Source organism: Hirundo rustica, chromosome 15 (genome assembly GCF_015227805.2).
Source record: "Hirundo rustica isolate bHirRus1 chromosome 15, bHirRus1.pri.v3, whole genome shotgun sequence".
Classification (NCBI taxonomy): domain Eukaryota; kingdom Metazoa; phylum Chordata; class Aves; order Passeriformes; family Hirundinidae; genus Hirundo; species Hirundo rustica.
The window spans coordinates 8,856,082-8,880,312 of NC_053464.1; the positions used below are offsets into that span (position 1 = coordinate 8,856,082).

Sequence of the window (24,231 nt, forward strand, 5' to 3'; positions counted from 1 at the left end):
TTAAAGTTCTTTCTCTGTTATTACAGTTTCCTTTTGGCTGAAATCCTCTTCGATTCCTCCCAAAGGATCCTTTTAAAGAAAGACATGCAAAAGGAAAATTGCTTATTACAAATGTTCACAAAGACAAATTCTATTCATTCTTAAAAACCCCCAACATTTTAAGATTACTTGAAATGCAGATCTTTTCAACCAAGGAACTCGAGGTCTTGTTAATGAGGTCGGAAATAGTGCAGCTGTTGCTGAAATGTGCTTTGTTTTCAAACCTTTTCACTGGTTTATGGCAAAGCTTTGATGAAGCTTGGTGTGAAGATTTAATATGAACTTAGATACCACATGTGCTGATGGGAACAAGATGTCTTTCTCTGGCAATCTCAAAAGAAACTACCCTATTTATCTTGTTTGGGTGTTTGTGAATACCCTGAGGTGAGGATGAAGAATTACTTCATGGGGAGAGTTCATATCAAGCACTGGACTGCAAATGGTCTAATATTGCAATCTTCTGAGAAAATTTGGTGGGTGTCAGATAAGGGTGGAAAAGGTGAACAGATGAGGAAATGCTAATTACTTACCCCTTCTGCTACACAGAGCATGGTTCTCAGTGGTATTTTCTAAGCTGACTTTTTTACTTATTCTTTTATGTGAAATAAAGCACGAAGAAGAGACAACAGAATATACAGAGCTCGAATATTGCATGTAAAAGACCGTGTAGAACTCAACAAGTTTGCTTGAAACACAGCATAAGGAACATGCAAGAGGCAGACACCAGGTGTAGGCTCTGGGTATGGGTATATTCAAGCAGAATTGTGTAATGACTGGGCAAAGGTGGGTGTCTGGTCCTGCTCTGCAGCCTTCTGTGTCCCAGTACTGGTTTAGTCATCTCTCTCCATCAGTAACTACATACTGAAGCACTGAATACAGGAGGAAATCAAAGCCTCTGGTGGAAATAAGTCCGAAAACTCAAAACTGTTTCTCCACCCACAGACAGTCTTCCTACTTGCTGAAAGGAGTGTTAATAACAATTGCTACCCTGTGGTTCCACTTCACTTCTGGGCAGAAGGGGCCCAGGATTCTCATACTGGATGGACAGTGTCTCCATTTACAGGTCAGGATATTCTCTGTTGCTCGTAGCTCACCGTGTGGAGATCAGCCACATTGTTCACTTACCACGTGTCTTTTTGTAGTGAAGTGTCTGTGATTAAATAACAGGCAGCTGTGTGACAGCAAACACTTCTCTGGTCTGATTTACAGTGGAGAAAAAAGGGTTGAGGAACTGGGCAATAATCACAACCAGATTGCTCAGAGAAGGGACATCATCTTCTCTCAGTTGTGTCCTTGTTTTATGAGGAAGAGAAGCTGCACTGAATGCAGCACAATGAGGTGGGCAATGGAGATTTGAACATCTAGCTCCAGCTGACACTTACTTAGCTGGGGCTGGGTTATTTTCCAGCTAAACTCGTGAACAAGTGTTGCTGCACACCTGTCAGTGTGCAGGCTCCTTCCCGCCATGGAGTGCTCACTGCCAGTGTTGATGGAGTGACTCAGGGATAACGTGAGCAGAGGGAGGTGAGGGGTTTGTGTGACAAAAACAAGGATGTGAGGGGGTGTGTGCCTGCCAGGCTGTGGTACGTGACTGCAGCCGCTGTGGGGATGGAACCAGGTACAAACTGGTAAGAACCACCCCAGCACTGGCACGAGCAGGGGCCCAGGACAGTGACTGTGCTACAGCCAGTGCAGGAATGTCTCCATGAGCTGAGAACGTGCCTGGATTACACAGCAGATCAGGCACTGTCAGCATCAAATGCCTACCTTCTCTCCTGGTTCTGCTTTTGTCTTGATTTGGTCTTCTAAGAATTCAGAAAATGCCTCCAATGTATATTCCCCAGTGTAGGCCACTTCCTGAAAAAAAAATTGAAGTATGTAACTCTGTACACAAAATTTTGGAAATAATCGTGAAATCGGGTGAGGGATTTTGGTTCTTTAGACTGACCAAACTCTAGACTTGTGTGCTCAGATTAGAAAGCAAGGGCAGAGGCACAGCGGGTTCCAACGTCATCTGAAAATTGAGTGTAAAGAAGAAACAAATCTATATTCCTTAGAAGAAAAGGATTTGTATGAAAAAACAACCCTTATTTTATTGTACTAGTTTGGGACCCTGCCAGCTACTGACATGAGTGGGGTTTTTTTGCGCTTAACAATAAACATTGGCTAGATACTCTGAAGAGCAAAGTCTTTTAAGTGTCCAGCCATGCTATTCAAAGCTGTTCAAAGATTTTGATAGAAATTCAAATTCTGGAATAGTTTTGAAATACACTGTTGCACAGCTTGAAAGAACAGGATGAGGATCAGCGGTGACATTAATTTTCTTATACTTCACCTTAAATTGGGGATTTACTGAGGATTTTCTTCTGAGGAAGTTTAATGAAAGTAGTTTCAATTTAGAGCTTTAAAATTTTCTGAGTGGGTCTGGGCACTGTATCATATTTTAAAGATTCCTTCCCAAAAAACCCCCACATTTGCTCTCTGGAAGTATAAAAGGGTTTTGCACAAGTTTTTTAGCCAAAAGTTGTAGAAGTTCATTAGAAGTTCACGTACATGACATTGGGAATTGTCGGCTGTTATCTGAGTGTAGTTAGAAATAGGTGGTGGCCTATTCTCAGCTGGGTTAAGCTCACTCCCACTGAGACCAGTAATGTTGTGTTACTTTACACTGGGTACTCTTACACCTGATTTGAGTTCAAGGGTCTGTAAGCAAAACACCTCCTGACTGGTGAGTTCACTAAAACTGTACACTTTCGGTGTACTAAAAGTTTGGTATTTCCATTCCATTTTAATAAAAAAGTGAGGCAGCTTTGAAACTACTTTCTTATGGTTTTTATGTTCGTAAGTTTAAGTCTCTCTCGAAAGATTATTTTATTTTTCCAGAGGAAATTAACATTCTCAGACGAGTCTTGATTCTTCTCATCTCTGATGATGGCTGGAAACAGCAGTTTCTCAGAGCCTGAAGACCTGTAAAGCCAGAGCAGCAGCTAATTCCTGCACTGGTTACTGGGGATGTGTGACAACACTTTTCATTACATTAATCTGTTCTTTTTCTCACTTAACCCATAGAAACAGACATCTACAGGAACTCGCACTGCTAGTCAAGTTACAAGACGAAATCTCTGCACTTGAGGGAAGTAGTGCAAAAACATGGTGCACAAGGAGGAACTTGAGATATCAAATACCATTTAATTCCAGAGTATTTTTAATTATGAAACAATCCCTTAATAGGCAATGAAAGTTTTTACTGTTTGGGGGCTTTTTTGTTTGGTGGATTTTTTTTGCAAACTGACATTTATTAGGAGCATTTAATGGGTTTCTGCTTTTCTGCTAGAAGACTAAACATCGTGTGAGTGTGTAGGACTGAAGCTGAATTCATCAGAAGTTGTGCATGCACATCCAAGAGGAAAATCTCTCAAAGATTAAATGAGGACGTGGGTAAATGTCTTAGAATTTAATTTAAGTTTAATACTAAGAAGAAAAATGAAAAGCTTAGTAATGCCTTAATTATAGCAGTATCTTAATTTTTTTCTTCAGAGATATTTTCTTTTTAATTAGATAATCTACATAGATGGAGAATGTAGCTATTTACTAGTTTCTTTGCCTTCACTTTCAGCAGTATTTTCTAATTATTGTGTAACATAGCTGATTCGTTATGTAGCATATTGCAAAAATTGTTGGTCTTGATAGCAAATATTTATTCCCAGTGGAGGCTGAGATACCAGAATGAAGTAAAATTACTGGCTTAAGGGTATAGAAGAAAGTTTTTGATTTGGGTTCTGTGAAAATATAGAGGAAAAGGAGCAGTACCAATATTTTAGAGATAATCGTCATATGTGCTCTTGAAAAAACTAGAACAAGTAGTTCTTTGACAGAATATCTCTTGTCATGGTTTCAAGTAAAAATTCACTCCAAGTTGAGACTGTTGCTAGAACCCAATATTGATTGGAGACTGGACTTGTAGTCCAAGTGAGTAAATGATACCTGAGCTCTTGCCACAGCCTCATACAAGGACGAGACAATAGAAGGGTTTCTCCTCCAATTCAGGCTCTTGGCAGCAATGTCTACTCAGGAGCCAGTGCTGAGCAGAAAAGGACCAAAGCTATTAGTGCAAGGACTCCTTTTCCCCTGTGACACGTGCAGTGCAAGCACAGCCCCCTGCCTTGTGTGCAGCTGTGCCTCCACGACCTTCCCCAGCAGCCTCTCACCTGGTAGCCTGCGCCAGCAGGGAAGAGCGTGAAGAACGGATAGCGATCCAACCCCACGGACAGGATGTCGTTTGCTGTGACATCAATCTTTGCAATCATGATGTCTTTGTGGCTTTTGTACCGCTCTCCCAGCTTATCCCAGATCGGCAGGAGTTTTCTGCACTCATGGGACCAAGGGGCATCTGCAGGTTTAAAAATAAAATTAGGACACAGAAATGCATCTGTGGTGCAATCACGGGGACATTTCTATCCCTCCAGGTTAACAGGGTTTGGGTTCCAGTTGTGGGATCTGCTTGAAACTATTTGCCCTTCATGAATTTCACATTTCCATGTAGTGATAACTAGTTTTTCACTAACACATTTCTGATAGCACTGCTGCTTTAGCTCTCTTCATCCTCTCATGACTGTAACAAACACAAAACTTGCTTTGCTGGAGAGGTGTGCTCGATAACCAGTGCAACCCACCTAAGTCTTGTATCATTCCCATATTGACACACTTGTCAGAACTACAAAATACTTCCTGTATACTAAAATTAACTGTTTGAAAAATTAAAGTTAAATTTATGAACTGTGTTCTTAAACCATACTATGTTGGCTCTAGAAAGAGGAGTTTGAGTTATGGTGCTGTTTTGACTCTGAGCACTGCACTGATGCAGGTCGCCAGAAAGACAAACTGCTGAGAGCCCAGTATCCCTTTACAAAGTTCACAACACAGTTGCAGTCCTTCAGTCGAGAGAACAGTGCTCACACTTGGTTTATACAGAATTAAAATTTCAGGAGCACTTGATACTTTCAGGAGCACTGAATACAGTACACTCCCTTTACTAGCCTTTCATTTCCAGAGGACTTGGTTCAATTCTTGCTTACATCACTCAGTTTGTTCATGATACTGAAATGTAAAAATCACTTGTGTGAGTGACACAGCTGCAGCCAGCAAGGAGGATGGCAGGAATGTACTACCTTTTGGAATTTCTGAAATTCAGGGCAGTACAGCTAGTTGTCTGTACTTCTGTTAATGCTGTATATTTGCTTTACTGTAGTAACTGAGGCACAAACTCATCCCTGCTGGCTGGCACAAGGATAGGACAGAGGTTTCTTGCTGGAAAGAGTCATGTAAGGAGGCCACATCCCTTGCAGACAGAGGACGAAAAAAAGAGTTACAATTTCCTAAACCACAATTTCTATCTGGGATTTAATCCTGGAGCATTATAACCAGACACTCTCACTTAACTCTCCCTCTGCCCTTGGAAGGCAGCCTGACTCATGCTGTGCAGCACATTTCCATTGTACACCATGATGTTCCAGCATTGTGTTGTCTTTCAGCGCAGAGATTTGATACAGCCTTGGCAAATATTTACTGAAGAGAACCAGTGCTACTCAGTGCAACACTAAGTCAGCAAAGGTATCACAGCGTTTCCATAGATATGACACAAAATTTTCTTCAATTCTTTCCACAAACAATAAAAATGCATTGAGCTCAGATTCTGTAAAGTGCAAAGATTAGTTTGGTATATAAGCACGAGCTTTCATTTTTTTTTTTCCTTCCATGTTGATCATGATGAAGCTTAAAATCTGAATTCAATGACAACACTTACAAAACATAACAAATACAGTCATGGTCTTATTGAAGATGATACTGTTGAAATTCTTCCCAACAAGCACTTTGACAGGCATCTTGTCCCAGTCTTGTGGAATTTTTTCACTAGAGAGATGTTGCTGAGCAGAAACAGAAACGTTGTGTAAGTGCAGGGAACATTGAGAAACTGTACTCTAACTCAAGTTAATGTGAGACTGGGGATATTACCTAATGTGCTCTGCTACTGTCTGATAACTCTTTTATATCATTACATCCTGGTCAGCCATCACACGGTTCCACCTTCTCTCCCTTCAGCAGGAGCTGGGATCTCACACCCCTGGGTAGTTGGTACTCAGAACTACTTGTCCCTCTCTTGAATACAGACTCTGTAGCACACTGTCTGAAAATTATCCTTTGGAGCACAGTTGTATTTCTTGTCCTGAATTCTTGTTGCCCAGTGTTCAGAAGGTGGATTACCAAAAGGTTTACATGTTGTAGGCTTTCCAAAGTGATGTAAAACACAGCAGAAAGTGTGCATTGCTGCTCAAATCTCTGCCTTCACCACCAGTCATGGTCCCACAGGATTTCTACAATTTACAGTGCAGTAGCTGGGAATTTCTCTTCTTTAACTCCACGGCACAGTAGCAGAAAGGCACATGTGCCCCATGGAAGCTGGCCTTGGTGGGACTGTGCCCCTCAAGATCTTGGTGAGAAAGAGGCAACATCCCTCTGCTTCTGTCCTTCTGCTCCCTTCCAACACTGAATACAGGGATCTACCTACTCACATTTCTTAAATTCTGCCTGCTCTCAGACTGACTGCTTTATCTTTTCTCCCTGTAGATCACCCTGAGGAGCACTGAATAAGCAAAACATTTTAATGTATTTTTCACATGAGTGTGATGATGCCTCATTATGGCAACAAATGCTGTATTTACCATTGGGAACGGTCCCCCTGGGAATATTCACTTTGCTAAACTTGCTTAAAACAAATACCAAATGTTAATCCCCTCTGAAACTGTCAGTTTTCTATTTACTGGATTTTTCTGTAACCTTAAAATCTGTTGCAATCTCCCCAATGAAAGAGGGAAATATCTCCATTATAGTATTGGAAAATTTGAGACATAGGGAGTTTTCAAACCACAACAATAAAATAGCTGGCATCAATAAAAACATTGGGCCATAGTTTATCAATCCAGTATTTACACTGGAGGACTGGAAAACTCTATAATCCACCTTAGTTTTTAAATAAAGAAGAACGTTTGTCAACAACTGTAGATGAATACATCAGGGTGACAATAGATTAATAAACAAGTGATCTCAAAAGGACACTGTTCTAATTTTAAAAGGAGGTGCTCTGCCAAGATCTTATGTTTTAGCTGGTGTAGAGAGCTGTCTCAGTAATGGACATACCTTTGCTTTTCCATTTAGGTAGCTGTGGCAAAACTCTTTCAGGTTCTCCACGGTCACCTCATCCGCAGGCATTTTGTACTTGGCATCGCTGGTCAGATTTAGGATTCTCACCGCAGGAACATCAATGTCCCTGATGCGAAAATACTCAAAAATCCGTCCATTCCTTGCTTCATTAGTATCCACCAAAACAAACAATATCTAGTGATAAAGAGAGAATCATGCATCCGGCTGGACCTTCCAGCTTTGGTTCCGTCGTTTTGGAGAAATGGACTGTGGAGCTTGGCAGTGGGGTAGGGATCTTAAATTCAAGGGACTGTGCAGAATCATTTTTGGTCTCAGACCAAAACCCAGAAGCTCTGTGGACTTTTTTACACCTGGATCCTAGTTAATAACAAATGCTAAAGCAGCCAAAAGTACTGAAGATTTCCCCTCTGTCCTTTCACAGTGGTTTGCTATTACGACTTTCAGTTAACATGTCTAAATTACCCCCCAAAGTGCTTATTACTCTTCCTCATAAATCTTAATAGGACAGAAGAGCTGAAACCCCTGTAATCCATATGTATTTAACAATATGTGGTATTTTACTACAAGATGAGCTTCAGTGTCTCATCTACCTGAAGCAGAAGTAGCACCACAGAAAACCGAAATATTTGTGTGCATGACTGCCTATAACTGTCTCTATACATGCAAACACATGGCTACAGGCAAGGCAATGCACACACCTTGCAATATTCCTCAGGTTTTGTAGCTGGCTCCAGCCTTTTCTTCAGGCAATATTCTGAGATCCTCATGGCATTTCCTGGTAGAGCCAGAAATTGCCAGAGTTTTGCTAAAACTACCTTTGGTTGGAAGTTGCTCCCAGAAAATTGTATTTGTGAAATCAGAAACAGGTTAATTAGGAGCATCTGGAATTAGTGCTCCTCTTTGTGGTCTTTGTGTTTTAAAGAATCATTTCCAAGTGATGTTTATCTTTCAGCTTGTACTTAACAAATTCAAATAATAGTTACTGAATTTGTTTTAAATGATTTGGTAGTGTTAGAAGATGGATTGACAGCAGTTCATTTTCACCAGTAACGTTGGTGAGTGGATTTCCACTGATCTTTTGGCATTCCTGTTTGCAAATCTGGAGTCAGTGTTACAAACCTTTCCTCTGAATTCTGCAGCAGCAGACTGGTAGTTTTCGTAAATCTCATTGAATGTCTCCGAGTTCGTTGGGGTGAACAGCAGGATGTGATTTTCAACAGGGACATCAAAAATCTTCACAGATGTCTGGGAAACAAAAGACTCAACATCTGCTCCACTCTTTGTAGGCAGAACAGTGAATCAGAGGCTCAGCATATCAGTATCACTAGGTTCTGCTATTGCAAATTTTACTTTTTAAGACTCAGTTCCCAGTAATTTCCATAACCATTGGATTTTGCTTTATTGTTTTAAAGCAGATAAAGTAAGAAGAATCAGCAGCTGCTGAGTGGTTTGATTTTTTGGGTGGGTTTTTTTTTTTTGGTTCCAGGAAAAACCTCATAATTATTCGTAGCTTTTTACAGTCAGCAGGGACTGTGGTCTTCCAGCCTGACCTCCTGTACAACACACACAGAAGAATTAATGCTGAAAGTAAAAGGTGGTGTTACCCAGGGAGTTACTGCAGCAGCTGTGGGGTAAGACCTGGCTGGGCACATCCTTCCCTTCTAGGTGGCATCAGCAACAGCTCCCTAGTTCTCTTTCTGCATGGATTTCTGTCTTTTTCCTGTAGTTTTTGCTAATACAGTGAAAGACACATACCTCAATATTATATTCAGTGACCAAATCCAAGGTAAAGGTTTTGATTATCCTCGTCAGACCCAGTTTGTTCTGTCTACCATCTTCAAGCACTTCATTATGCACAGGTTTTCCCTGGACAAATAGTGAAGTTTGTGAGGTCGGTGGCCTTATCAACTACAGGACCAAAATGACAGGTCTCAAAAGTGAGAGTTTTATGATCCTCAGCAACTGAAATTCCATAGCTTGTAAAATGAATGTCACAGCTAGATTGCAGAACAAGATTACAGCTAAAATTCAAGGTACGGCTGACAGTTTTAATTTGTTCAGTAATGTTGGCATACTGAAAGATCTTTCCTACATCTATACACACTATCTGTGAGATATGCTCACTCAGGAAATAATTGGTCTGGCTACTTCCTAGTCCAAGTATTGCTGCTCCTCTGTGAAGTTTTGATTTTGTTGTTGGCAGCTTCTGTTCTGGAGTGGAAGAAAATTCCCGGTCAAAAGCAACACACAAGAAAAAAAGGTGGATGTCTGCCAATCTCACTGAACTTGGCAGCAAATGTTGATTAGAATGCAGGTTGGAAAGTAAAGCTGTTATAGCCAGGTCCTTAAGCATAAATTAGGAGCCTGGACGTAGGCAGACAGATCGAAAGTACCACTTGTCTAAAGGTTGCTGGTGTTGCCTCCTACTTGTCTCTCTTGTCTGTAAATGCATTTTTTGTGTGTGTATGTTAAGCTGTTTGAATTGTGACTAGGAAATTATTTAACCTGAAAAATTCCCAAACAGCCTTTCCATCATACCCCACAGCTGTCACGACACCTTACCTGCTAGACTTTTGTACTCCTACCTTCTTAAACACAACAAGGGAGTTCCTTTGGATGCCGTACTTAGCACAGACGTCCTCACTGGCTGTCATCCCAAAAGGCATCTCTGGCACATCTCTTGCTGTCTCACAGAAAACCTCCACACTGTCATTGTGAAGTTCCTAGTCCCAGAAAGAGTATTTGTTAATGCTGCCCTACATCCTGCTGCGACGTGTACGAGTCAGAGCCGAGCAGTGCTGTGACACGTCAAGTGCGTCCCCCTTTCCCTCTTGTGTTGGCTGGCCTGGGTCAGCAGGGATGGAGTGGGGTCCCCTCTGTCCTCCCTGCACTGATCTCATCCTCCTGCACTCCCTCCCTCTGCAAAGCCTCCTGCAGACGGGGATGGTGCCAGCAGCTGCTCCCCCTGCACAGCCAGCAGGAGGTGGGGGATTACAGAGAGCTCTCTGCTCACAAGAGGAGCTGACTGGCACATTTGGGGCTTTTGACTGAGTGCTCTTCAAGGCAGGGACCTTGGCTCCTGCATCTGTCAAACAGTCACTCTGCTGTCCACCCTCAAACTAATAGTAAATAAGCAGGATGAAAGGCAACAGCACTTCCTGATTTGATTTAATCAGAGAATTATTTCATGCTAGATGAATAGTAATTTATACGCTGAGACCTTCCAACATATCTTGGCACTCATATTTGTGAGCAATCTGTGAGTAATAGAAGGCCAAATATGGCTCTTTATTTGCTTGGACACAGTTTTGTTGGCTTCCACCGATTAAATTTCTAACATGTCCTAGCTCATGTTCATCTATTGTCTTCTCAGCCTCTGAGCAAAACCAGTGTCCAGTCAAACACATCTGCAGGCAATATCTGCTATCAGTGTGGTTCAGGGAACTCTCTGGCATCTCTGTGATAGAAAGAGCTTCTCATTTTCCCCCAGCTCTGGAAAACTGCCTTCCTTCCTAAGCAGCTGCAAGCAGATTGCTGCAAAGCAAAATTCTGGGCTCTGAGAATTTTCACAGTTTGTCCTGTTATGTTCTGTGTGCTCACCAGCTCTGTTACTATGGGGCATTTTGGTAATGAATCCTGTTTTCCATATCCACAAAATTTGGACTATCTAGCGTAGCCAGCACATTTGGGATATTATCAGTCCAGGTATGAGTCCAGACATTGTGCTTCTAACTGGGCAGAGAGATACCAGAATAAAAGTCTCTTTAGTTGAAGAATATCCTTGGTTGAATTTCCAGATATTAAAGATTTCGAGGGCACACTGAAATAACAGGAAAAAGCTGTTCCTATTTTACTCGCTCTGACAGTGAATCTATTGCCTATTGTTCACTAGCATTCAGCCCAAACCCTAAGAACCTTATTCTGCTCCGGTAGAATTTGCTTGAGAAAGGACTACATGTGTTGGATCACATACAGTGGTAATATTTTATGACTTCCTGTCCATGCAGATTTGGCTTTCTTCATACTGGCCAAATTTGGGAGAGTTTGGCAGAAGCCCTTTCTCTGAGGATGCTGTGACCAGCCAGAGCTGTGCAAACACTGCTGGAGCATCCTGCTCTCACAAGCAGTTCTCAGGCTCTCTGTGCCCAGGTACTGATTAAGGAAATGTGCTCTGGTGTAAGATTTTCTTATTTCTGCATGGGCTGCTTGTCTAGAAATGTTAAAAAGTAGATAAAGTTTTGTTTGTGGTTTTTTGTTTTTGTTTTTTGGGGGTTTTTTTTGGTGGTTTTTTTGGGGTTTTTTTTTTTTTTTTTTTTTTAATGTTGAGAAAATGGAGGGCCTGGGTTTTTCTGGTGAGTTCTAGGTCTTTTGGATGTGTGGGATTTGGTGATGATAGCAAGCAGTATATCCCAAAGCTGGAACAGAAACCAGCCTTTTGAGCTTTCCACATAATTACCCTAAAGAAGCCAATCACTGCTAAATCATCAGCTTTTATGATGGCTTCAGCCTGATCAGTAGAGTTGATTAAAACAGTGCTAGGTCCTGTTCTTCTCTTCACCCATGTTATAAAGGTTGAGGCTTTTCTGACTCCTGTGGAAGGAAAAGAGAGTTAAAATGAAAGTCAAAATGAATGACAGAAATTTCTGTGCAATCAGGACAGAGGCAGTGGAGGTGCAGAGGGATGCTAAATACAAATGGACTTGGGCTCCTTAGGACTGAGGTCAAAGATGATTGAGAGGGGGCTTGAGGTATCCAAATTCAACCTCAGGTTCTAGTAAGCATTTAAACCATTGTGACTCTAGAAGACCAACAGTGGATCAGCACAGCTTTTTCTGAGACCTCTGAAAATGGTTTTATGTCCAGTTAAATGATTAATCACACATGGAGAATAGAGATGAGGAAATTCAGATAGGTAGAAAACCCTTCCTGCAGGATTTCATGTGTCCCAAAATCACAGTAAGCTATAAAGTGCTATCGACCTAAGGTTTAATCCAGAATGACTTCAAACCAATTGCAGATTTTATTGAACTGTTTGTTCAATTACATTAGGTGTCAAAATTGTTCCTTTGATGCTGCAGGAGAGATCTGATAGGCACAGAGACATGTTAAGATTCCTCTGTGGGGCCATAGCATCACTTCAGTTTAGACATAAGAAACAAAGCTGAAGTGTCAAAGTTGTCATTTACTTCTGGATTGTTCCATCTTTTGGCTTCCAAATTACTACTTCCAGTTTTACTGAGATTATAGTCAGTCTGTTTATTTGGGAAATTCTCCTAAGCTTTCAGAAGTTTTAGAGTATTGAGTCTCTTTAAAAATCACGTTTTTAAATTATCATATTTTCAGAGGAAATTGAGGAAACAAATTGAGGCTCAGGCAATTAAAATCTTAGCCCTTTCATCTCTGTATAACAGACAGGCTTGTTGGAACAGAGTAAGAGTTAATTAAAATCATACATGAAAAAGAAAAAATTAAATGCTAGAGTCAAGACGAACAGTGCAAGTGGATTATCAGAGATGCAAGTCGTGGTACTGTGCATTTTAGCAGTATGACAAGATAAAATAGAGTCAGACCATTTTACTGCCATCAATTTTGCAGCAGACAGCACTGCAACTAGCTTAAAACACTTTTTATTTTTTTTAAAGTGAAGCAGGCAGTCATCTGTTCCGGAGTGCATGGGCTGCAGAGCAAAGCACAGAGCAATACCTAGTGGCCACAGAGTGCTTGGCTTCTGCTGTCTAAAGGCAGAATTGAGGTTTTGTCACTTATGTCAGTGCTATAGCCCTAAGCATTTTTTCTGTCCGGTTAATCTTTCTATTGAGTTCCTTTAATCAGCCTGGGTACTGGCCAAATTCTGACCTTGCAGTCGTAAATGATGATTTTACAAGGCCTAGAATTTGGCTTTCATGTTATGTCCATTGCCAGGGCCACCATTCAAAAATTCCATCTTCCATAAAGAGTTGAATTAATTTATCGATTTAAGCAAGGTCTGCAGTTTCTTTTGCAGTATGAAGCATGTACCAGGTCCTGTATGAGAATTCACTGGGTGGCCAGGGCACATTTCCAGTTGCCAACGCTCAGTGGTTTATTAGTCAACCCTGGTACGCGAGGTTTTACTCGGTGTTGCAAATAAGCATTTACCAGTGAACAAAATGTAATATAAGCCATTGTTGATGGTACATAGCCTCCAAACGATTGGAGCTCTCTGCCTTGTACAAAGCACAGAGCAGCAGCCAGTTTCCTGATCCTTGCATCTTGCTAGAAAGCGTGCCTGAAATAGCAGCTCTCTGCTGCAGGGCAACTCTGTGCGCGTTGTCACAATTCTCTGTACTCACTGGTTCACACCAGAAAATCTGTCAGGTTTACCAGTTTAAGAGAGGTTTTCTTGTCAATGCTGTAGATTTAATCAGAGACTGAAGGCAGGGGGTTTTGCTTTCAGGTATCAGCACCCCTAATAAAAGTTCAGTATGGCACATCACGCTTTGGATGGCATTTGTGCAGAGGCTGCTGTTTGCACAAGTCTAGATGGTGGGAACTTGGTAAGAAATTCAATAGCAAGGAGGAGCAAGTTGCTAAAAATACTAAAGATCAGGTTTCAGCAGGAGCCACAAGGGGCTCAGCAGTTAAAGGTATCTTAGCACTTGGCTGTGTACAGGTTCAGGAGGCAAACTTTGGGCTCCTTTTTTTGTTCGTTGTATTAAAGGCGTGACTCGCCTGTATGTGCTCAGAGTACACTAACAGATGCTTGGGCAAGTCATGCAATTTTTATCACCTCTGTAAAAGTTGATCATTTTGTGAAAAACAAAACCTTTCTTGTATATATTGTAAGTGAACAAAAATGTTTAATAAGGCCTGGATTTCTGGGATTGCTAAAGTCTGTCATTGTCTTGCTTAATAACTTTCTGTAAAATACTTCAAATTATTCCATGTTATATTCTAAGACACATACGAGCTCCCTCTGATGGCTAAATGGCAAAATTATTTTCCTTATCTTAGGAAGGAAAATAACACTGTGTGTTAAGGACCCTGTGAATTCCCAATTCATTGTTGCTCCAGCCTGTTTCTATAGGCACGCTGCCCATGGGAATTGCAGTGGACCAGAAGAGTAATGGAGCAGTTTGGGGACCCAATTCTTGTTTGGCATAACTCATTAATGTTTACTGTAATAATTGGGGCAATTCTGGACTCGGTGGAATAACACCAGTAATTAATTTGACTGCGTGAACTTAATATAGAGAAGATGCTCAGTTATGCCCTTGGAAGATGAATTCAGACCCAAGTTCCTGCATTGGTACGGAGGCCATTGTATATTTAACACCGTGGGCAAAACCAGCTTTCCACCTGGTGTATTTTTTATCTCAGCATCTATATTTTTCTTCTCAGCAGGGTAATAGATAGGTACATCCTGTCATTACATAGCATTATCTTATCAGTGCATGAGACAGTTTACCTTTGCAGTCTATGGGATCTTCCCTGCTGCCATTCACAAAAAATTTCACAGTAGGAAAGGCTTGAATATTAAATTCTTTTCTCAAGTCATGTTGGTGCGTCACATCAATTTTGCCAAACTGGATTCTTGGAGCTTCTTTTTTAAGCTGTCGTGCAGCCTCAGCAAATTCTTCAGACAAATTCTGAGATGACTGAGATAAAGTAACATCTGGAAAAGGCCAATCAAAAGCAAATGGGTTACATAAGCCACAGCATGAAGCTTTCTAGTGGAGGTTGTTTTGTCAAGTGGTAGCTGGAGGGTTTGAATAAGGTCTTCCATGACTCAGAAATAAATGAGAAATTATATTTACTTCTTTATATTGATGTTCATTTTTTACCACTCCGTATGTCCTTGAACCAATCACAATGAACAGCCAGCAACATTTCAATATTCTTCTGTTGGGAAAGCAGTTCAAAAGTAGCTTGGCTGACTATGCTGGGTACGAGTTTAAGAGAGGTGAAGGATAGAGTTAAATATTGCTCACATCACGACTCTGTGATCCCATTTCTGTAAGCACTTCTCTGAGGCAAACTTTTGTGATGCAGAAGGTACTTTTCCAGGTGGGATGAGGAGGAGGGAGGGAGAGGAGCAGAGTGTGGTGTTTTAAAGGCTGGCAGTGTGTTCCTCGTGCTGTCCTGTGTGCCAGCCCTTCTCCAGCTCAAATGGCAGCTGTGTGTTTGGTGGAAGGAGAGGGGCCATCCTAGGCTGGGCCCTGGAGCTGTAAAGTCATATCAACATGAACAAAGGACAAGAGAAGGAAACTAGGCACACAAACTGCTCTGCATTCAAAGACAAGTAAGAGATAAAGGCCTGGAGCTTTATATTTTTACAATTTGGGTTGAAAGAAACCCGAATTTTGATGGAAATTGAGATGCTCTGTCTTGTTAAAATTCTTTTATTATAAAGAACAATACGTTTTTCTTTAGATAATGCACATAGCATTTTTTGTTTCTTCAATATACTTTGCAAATAGGAACAGGTGACAAACATGCAGTTAAATTTGGTTTCATAAAATTGTGCTTGTTCTTGTGTGTATATATGAGTGGTTTTGTGTGTTCAGATATATAACTGCACAAGCACACACACAAATGCACCAAAGCGTAAGTGTAACAAAACAACTGTCTTCTGTTCTTTCACAGAATGGCAGATGCACTTGTCTAGAGCAAACCTGGTGAAGACATTGCCCAATGTGGTCATAAATAAAAAGTAAATGGACATTTCTGTAAGAGTTCTAATACATGAAAGACAAATCCATAACCTAACTCACTGCTGAGTTACGTTCCTTGCATTATTCATCATTGTCCTCGCTCTGAATCCCGGCCATCAATCATTTTCTTCCACCTTACTGCTGCAGCAAGGGTGAAGATTAGCATCAAATAATGCCACTTTCTCAAAATATTAAAGTGATAGTGATAGGCCCTTCCACATCCAGTCACATTTTTATACCCATCTCAGCAGAAGCTCACAGAAACCTGGCTGCTCCAGCTGCTAATATGCCAAAGGGTTCCTGTTAGTAGAACAAAACTTAGTGCCTGCTCAGGGGATACTCAGATACCACGTGATGAAGAAAAGGTGCTTCTCTAAATAAAGTAAATGAGCCTTAAGACAACAGTCCAAACCCAAATTGTGTTCTAATTGCCTGTAAAATTAGTGTCTCATCAAACAAATTGATTATGATTTTTCAAAGAAATTTTACCCAAACTTTAATTTCCCATTTCCAATTGATAAAAACGGTCCTACTAACCTTTCTCCCAACAGGATTGTCATGTGTTATCTCCTAGAACCAAAAAAAAAAAAAGGAAAAAAATGTATCTCCAGTTGTACCTCAATATGCTCTAGGAGCAACTGCGATTCTGACCTGTCAATGTAAGAAATTGCACGTCTACCCTGTAAAAATACCGCTGCTTCTAGGAACACTGTGTGTCCAGCCTTCATGAAATCTTTTTGCTGAGGATGTTTGCAAAGGTGGACGGTTCACCAGGACACGGAGTGCTTGCTATGCAGTTTGAGAGCGCTGGTGCCCAGTGACTGCAGGTGGCAGGGCTGGCCCAGGACAGTTCCTGGCCTTTCCAAGAGGAAGGGTTTGTGCCTCTGGACAGAGAGCAGCTGGAGTAAGGATCAGGAAGCCCCAGAGCAAACCAGGATCCAACAGCTTTCAGATAATTCTAAGTCTGCGTTTTACACCAGAGGCAATTTCAGTCTAATGATTTTTTTTCCCCTAATAACCTAAGTTTGCACGGCTGTTTTCCCACAGCTGAGAAAGTGGAAGCTTAAATGCTTTTTGCAGAGTGAAGTAAGAAGGAGCAGAAGAAACTGTTGGTGAAGTCCAGACACAGAAGCTGAAGTTTTACAAATATAAAATAAATATTAAGCTTAGATACTAGACCTTTAGGTAGATTGTCTGCGGGGAAGAGGGTGTAGGATCCATTTTTCTCTGAAATATTTTAGTTTCAAGCAGATATTTTAGGAATGATCTCTTATCACTGAATGACCTGAGTAGTCAGAGTTGCAGCTAACAAGGAATGGAAGTAGCATGCTTAGATAATGAGGGCTGGCAGAGTTAGCAGCTCCGTGCTGCAGCTGGGAGAAGCGCACGGCTCCTGCAGTCAGAGACCAGGAGAACTTTAAGTACCAATAACCTGCTAACTGCGAGACACAAGTTCAGTGAGCAAACAGACAGATAAAAACTGTTTCCTTGACTACCCAGAAATCATGTGGAAACATCCATCATGCACCTTTCCCCTGCTTTCCTGAGTGATTAGGCTCCTCTTCAGCTCTCCATCAATTCCTTTTCACTCCACTCATTCTCTCTTTGCCTCCCAGGTGCTTTATTTTTCAAGTCGTTTGAGTGTTGCAGGAAATCATCACTCTTTTTATTTGGAGCCTTTTCTTGAGTTTTGTTTCGCTTCCTCTGGTTCAGATTTTTATTGACACCGATCACTCCAGGCTGTGGGATGAGGAAGCAGCTGCTGGGGCTAATGTGGTATCACAGGCTCCGAACTCGAGGAGCATCAGCAGGGAACAAGAGCAGACACGGATAAGAGGCAAGAGAGCTGGTGACAAGGTCACCAGGAAGGGGTGTGTGTGTGTGTGTGGTGGCACACCTGTGTAAACCAGTGTGCTGTGCCACAGCTGCCAGAAGCAAGAGGCTCTTCAAAGGCTGTCAGCTCAAGAAAAGCATCATATTAACTTGGGAGAATGTTTCCATTATCAGTAGTTTTAGCAGTGTTGTACATAAAAACAAGGATAAATTAAGGGTTTGAAAATTAAAAGCGGGATGAGAACCAGAAATCCTGTATTTTGACTCATCTCTTCAGGACATCGACAGCCTGAGTAAGCTGCTACTTCTTTTTCATAGTGCAGTTTACTGAGTTAAAATATATTGAAATGTGGACAGATAAATCTTTTGCTGACACATGAATGTGTTTAATGACCCTAAAGAATTCTTGAAGTGGGTGTACATAGAAGCACAATGAGTTAATTTTCCTTTAGGTAATTGCTGGTGGCCTCCAATCTCATTACTCTGCCTGAACCGATGGTTTAGGGATTGCTGCAGTCATTGTGAATGTGCCTGTTGTCCTGCCAGATCCTGATTTCCTGGCTGTTAGTTTCTGACATGGTCACAAAACCATTTCAGCAGTCCCATTTCTCATCTGTGCAGGCTGCTTTTACAGCTGCACTACAGGTGTATAAATTTCTGTGTAGAAGAGTCTTGAGATGAAGGAGAGATTCACGTTTAACATATCACAGTGGAAGGATGTTAATCTTGCTGCAGTTGCAAGCTTGCCTGTGTGACCTTGAATTCTCCCCTTCTCTTCTAGAGTGAGACACAGCCATAACCTCCTGTGCTGGCCTCTCTTTTACTGAGGTTTGCAGTTCATTTGAGATTTTTTTCTCTGTAAACATCAGGGTTTATTCTAAGTTTGGATTATTGTAAGCATTCACTAAAATAAGCATGTGTGAGAGACACCTACATGAGGAACCCATGCTAGTAATTCTGCTGCAGGTAACTGCGATTTCTTCTTTATAACATCACATTCAGCTTTTTGTGCCTTAAAAAGAAAATGTTTGTCTTCAAGAGTCACCCTCATCTTGCCTATTAAATGTCATTATCCCAGCACAGGAATACTGTGGCTGACCCAGTGCCTCACTGGATGTACAAATGTTCTGCTAGAAAAGGTAAACATCACCTTTTCATAAATGAGACCGTGCTTAGCACACAAAGCAGGAGCACAATGTCTGCACCACTTGTGTGCTTGTCCTTAGGTTATTCCCATTTTATCTAGGATCTGAAAACTTTTCACTGGAAAGAACAGGAGCAGGCATTCTCAGAAACCTGTGGAATCAAGCATTCACTGGGGTCTGGGTCTTTTCAAGAATTATTCTGGTAAGTTGGAGGAAATGGTGTTAGCATGTGCTCTGAAAGCAGTGCTTTTAGTGTTTGTGTTTGTAAGCATACAGAGTTTATTCTCTCTGTGACAGGCATATTTGTTAGTGACTGAGACTTTTTATGTTGTTTATTTGCTTTTCTCTGCAGTGAAATTCAACAGAGGGACTTATATTCAGGCAGTGTGTAGTGTAAACAGTGAAACTCTCCCATGCAGCCAGCACTGATCCGCCTTCTGCTGGTGACAAGTGCTCTGAATTCCCTGTGCTCATAAGCAATTTGGAATTTAGATCAGTTTAATATGGATTGGGAGGTGCCACAGCCTGCAGCAGAAGAGCACTTTCAGTTGAGTGCTGAGATGAGGGGCTGGGCAGGACGTTGCTGGGTGATGCCTGCATCATTTCCAGACAGGTCCTGTTGCACAAAACAGCTGGAATGAGAGAGGAAGAGTGTTGGATTTCCAGGTCAATGCTTTACTTTCACTCTCAGCACTTGCCCTGTGAACTTTGGCCAGCTCCAGAGGGGTGGGTACGCTGCCTGCTGAAAGCCAGCATGTTTTTATAGTAACCCCTCCTGAAGGAATGCAGACCTGGGACACTGTGAGGGTGGAACTGACAGGTATTATAAAGACTTGGGGGTCACTGGGCAGAAAACATCAAAGCAGACCTCACCTGACAAATACTGTGGCACTGGTAAGTAAATCATATTATGCAACAGGGAAAGCATTGGGGTTTTCTTATCATTGATAGGTGGTCCAAGGCACTGTCTTGAATCAAAGCTCGTAGTTCAAACTTTTCTGGTGTTGGTACAGCTCCAGAACAAATCCCATCTTCTGGGAAGCCTGGGATTCCTTCCCAATCTCTGTGTCTCTGTGATCACTAATGAATCAGGAAGAAAGAGATCTCAGGTCTCACATTCATTCTGGATTTCTGAAGTTAATCCCCGGCAGCCTCACAGATTTCCTGGGTGAACTGCACAATATTGTTTGCTCTCACATTATCTAAGTTTCCTTAATAGTTCCTTGTTAACACTGGTTGTTTATTTAGAAAGGTTTTTAAGTAGGGTAGAAAAGATTAGGCTTTTATGGCTTTCTGTGCAGCTCTCATCTTTGGTCTCCCTGTGCTGTGGCAATGAAATTATTACAGCAAATGAATCAGCTCGTTCAGCATTGTGGAGTCAGGTTTCCTGGCAGTCATTTCCAGGGCAGTGCCTCACTGCCAGGACAGTTTTTCACTGCCCCAGAGGTTGTTTAGTGGCACAGCTCCAAAGGGAGCTATAGAGATTGAGGCCAGTGATTTCCAGATAACAGATCTGTCCTGTGGAGCTCATCACTCCTAGGAATGATTCCGTAATTCTTCCCAGGGACTGTAGGTGCCTTTATGGTTTGTGGGGAAAGGCAATCCATGGCCTTTGATCCAAAGCAGAAAGTGATGAGGATCTCTGGAGCAAGGGCTGTTTGGGGAGCAGAGCTTCACCTCTGTATTTTGGAAGATGCACTGGGGAATGGAAGAGTCTGTCCTTCCGCTCTGAAGAAGCCAGGGGGGAGGGTGGTGGGACGTCAGAGGTCCAAGACTCTGCTCTGAAGAAGGAAGCCTGATTCAGATCCCCACATCCTTTGAGTGCCCAAGTCCCTGGGCTACTGAACAATTCTTTCTCCATCTCCTGTCTGTGAATGTTTCCATGTCTGCTTTCCACTCATACTTGGTTGCAGTCCTGAAGTCTGTTGCAATATCTCACTGTTGATAATTTCTGCCAGCACTAAGAAAGTTTGTCCACAAACTCTACTCCGACCTGGCCATTTAGATCCTGTGCTTTGAAAGCTCAGCTCTTACAAAGATGAGAATACAGAACAAGTAAGGTTTTTCTGATAAGTTATTTTTTCACAAAAATTAAGCATCTTCAGAGGAAAAAAAAAAAAAAGTTCACAACCGCAGACTGAATTTGGCAAATAGCTTTAAATCCTCCACAGTTAGTAAACAAAATCTTCCTAAATTTCAACACTTTCAGAAGTATCTAAAATTTTTAAACACTGTATTTTAAATAATTTTCTAATGTAATTATTCTGAAATTTTAAAAACACTTGAAGTTTTATAAACTTGTTTCACGATTAATGAAATGTTTATTATGATCCAAACATATTTTTAGTTTCCTGAGTCTGTTAGTGTATTTTAGGTTTTGTTCTTGGAAATACAAGGAGTTTTGTTTCAGGTTGTCCTACACTACATCACTTCTATTCTTATTATTATCATTATTGATATTATTATTATCTTAATTATGTTCATTATATTATTTATTTAGGTTATTATCCGTTTGTTTATTGCTATAATGTACTGTACCTATTAGTATATATACATATTAAGTTTTTATTTTATATCATATGTTCTTATTGTTATGTTATATAATATTTAATATATTTATTATATTAGCAGCAGTAAAATCCACATTTGGTAGGGATGTAAAAGAAAAATTAGATGCACTTCTGCAAGGTTAGGATGTTGCCTTAATTTCAAACATCCCTTCCAAATATGGAACAGTTTTGGAGTTTAGCTTGTGCCTGTGTCTGGCACCTGCTTCCAAAATGGGGCTGGTTTGCAAATGTTTGTGTAATTTGAGGTTAAGGGCACGTGTGCACTGACCTCAGGGAGTTTGGCTCAGCAGAGCAAGGTCAAGCCCAAATAACAGAAATATTCCGCTGCCTTATGCAGATCAAAGAGTTTCTGCTACCAGCAAGCAGCTGGCCAGTGCAGATCCCTGTTTGTGGCATGGAAATTATGCAGCATCTGAACCTTTAGATGGTAACATCACAAGAATCCTCCTTTTGGCTTTTGCCTTTGTGATGTACTTGATGGCCAGACCTTATAACAAAGTTAGTTACTCAAAACCCCTACAGTTTTCTCCCCAGGAGAAATGAACATGAACCTAAAAGACGGACCACAAACCTGCCTCTACCTAATCAAGCGCTTCTTTCAGGAAAAAACAATATAATGCAACTACAGACATCAAAATATTGTAAAAAGACAATCCCTGAAGCCCAAGTGCTTGCAGAGGAGAGATGCTGTCCAAAAAATCTCATACAAAGCGCTGATGAAAATGTAAGAGGGAGAAAAGCACTGTCTGATTAACTTTTGTTTGGTTGGGGTTTTTTATATGTTTTACCCATCGGCGCTGTGAAACACATACTTGCAAAATGAGGCAGTGGAAGCAAAGAATGCCAACTCAGCACTGTCTTATGTAGCAGACTGGTATTTAACCAGCCCAGAAAAGAATAAATTACTGTAGTCAGGATCAGAAATAGATGCATGGAGGAAACCAAAACAAACAAGGGCTACTAGGGGACAAAGCAATGGTAAAACAAGCATTCTTGAGTGCCCCAGCATCAGTCATTCTCTGCAGAGCCACCAGGGTAAGGGAGTGGAAATTGCTACTCACAGAATTTCACCAGGAGGTATTTGGTTTCCTTCAATGCTCTGTCAAAGTTGCTTGTTTTCAGCAAGAGGACATGGTTCTCCTTTTTTATTTTGGGGAGCCTGGTTTTCTTTAGCTTTGCTTCATTCGGGCTTATGCTGTCTGCTGCCAGGAAGCCTGTGAGAAACAACAACAGAAGAAGGAAAAATGGATGTGTCTGCATCTTGTCCTGCCTTTATCCAGATACTGAGAAACAAAGAAGTGAAGGAGCATTAAGCAGTAGGGTTTGCTGCTCAAATGTCTGCAGCTGTATCAGCCAAGCCAAGAGGCTGATAAGGTTGAAAACAGTCTACCACCAGTGGAGCCAACTGCACCTTTCCATGGGAAGATTAAATTAGTTAAGTACTTCCCCATCTTTAGTAGTGCTTGGAGGAGGAAGTATTTGTGGGGAAGTTTGCTGTTTCTGTAGACAACCCAGGGAGAAGGTGAAGGAGCACAGGAGGAAATGCCTTGAGAAGCACCAGTGGATTCAGTGTGCTGGTGAAATTAGACACGACACTCTTCTGTCAGGGCTGCAGACAAAGCAGCAGGTCAGGAACCTGGGACAGTGTTTGGGGGCTGCTCCTCTGCCCAACATTTGCTTGTCTCTTGCACTTATGGATCTTCTAATTGTGGGTCTGACTGAGAGTGCGCTGCAGTCAGAAAAACTCTCTTTGCACAGGTAATTTTAATGTCTGTAACTCTTCGATGTCTTGTCTATGAGGCTCCCCTCTGTACTTAGGGGCCGAGTTGTAGCTCAAGTAAGATACTACTTCATGGCTTAAACAAGAAGATTTTGCCATTGGTTTGGAGTGGTAACACAATTTTCTGTGCAATAAACTGAAGGGACTAAATGTACCAATTTATTTTTAGGATAGCTATCAACTACGAATGTGAAATATGAGGCCTCCCTAGACAGTCTTTTCAGAACATTTAAAAAAAAATCTTACAGAGATATTGAGATTCTGGAATTCCTTCCCATTACTAAGGAATGATTATTTCTGTAAATACCTGCCAGTCTGTAGTTGCAGCAGAAACACCTTTGAGCCTTAAACTGTGCTGACATTTGTGAACTTTACCCCCAAAGCTGTAGCTGGAAGAGGGGACCAGGTATTCTAGTGCTTGTTTCAGTGGCAAGAAGAACAGAGCTGACTTGACAACCAGTGGGTCTGGATTAGCAGAACCAAGAATAAAGTCCTCCAATAATGACTCTTCTTCTTGAGGAGTAGCAACTGATGCTGTGCACCTTGTGCCTCTAGCAGACTTTTTATCCAGGAGGGCACCACTAAAAAGGAGTGCTCATGATGTGGTAGCCTCCATTTTCTGTGGGTGAAGGATCTTGGGGGGGATATTATTGCAATTTAGTCTGCTTTCATGCCTGCCGTGACTGGGGCTGGGTTTCCAGCAAACCCTTTTCTATCAGTCTCAAAAGCTTTGCGTTGCAATGCACCTTGAAATGTGTTCTATTGGTACTTGTAGAGCGTGCCTAATGAAATCAGGAGCTGTGTATTCAGGCTGCTTGCAAGATAAGATCACACAGAAATACCGATTCAGCAATCAGGTGCTAAAGGAGAAAAAGAAACAGAAAGATAAGAGTCTCCCATTTGACTTTGTGGTCTCTTTCTCTTCATAACAGGCTCCTTTCCAAAGCTGTCTT

The 24,231-nt window shown here is 41.4% G+C and overlaps 2 protein-coding genes across 2 annotated transcripts in view; one reads left to right on the forward strand and one right to left on the reverse strand.

Moving 5' to 3' along the window:
* PDILT (protein disulfide isomerase like, testis expressed) overlaps nt 1–24,231 on the reverse strand; it is a 25,255-nt gene continuing 1,024 nt past the window's right edge. The window contains 13 exon segments of the mRNA XM_040078911.2: nt 1–69; nt 1,807–1,896; nt 4,248–4,429; nt 5,843–5,963; nt 7,234–7,431; nt 8,377–8,502; nt 9,013–9,123; nt 9,843–9,980; nt 11,714–11,847; nt 14,705–14,911; nt 22,560–22,781; nt 22,910–22,960; nt 22,963–22,998. Coding sequence (XP_039934845.2) covers nt 1–69; nt 1,807–1,896; nt 4,248–4,429; nt 5,843–5,963; nt 7,234–7,431; nt 8,377–8,502; nt 9,013–9,123; nt 9,843–9,980; nt 11,714–11,847; nt 14,705–14,911; nt 22,560–22,781; nt 22,910–22,960; nt 22,963–22,998 — 1,685 coding nt within the window.
* The window catches only part of LOC120759543 (acyl-coenzyme A synthetase ACSM4, mitochondrial-like), a 15,636-nt gene continuing 11,113 nt past the window's right edge, over nt 19,709–24,231 (forward strand). The window contains exon 1 of the mRNA XM_040078912.2: nt 19,709–19,822. The gene's annotated coding sequence lies outside the window, so the exon portion shown is untranslated. The remainder of the gene's footprint in view (nt 19,823–24,231) is intronic.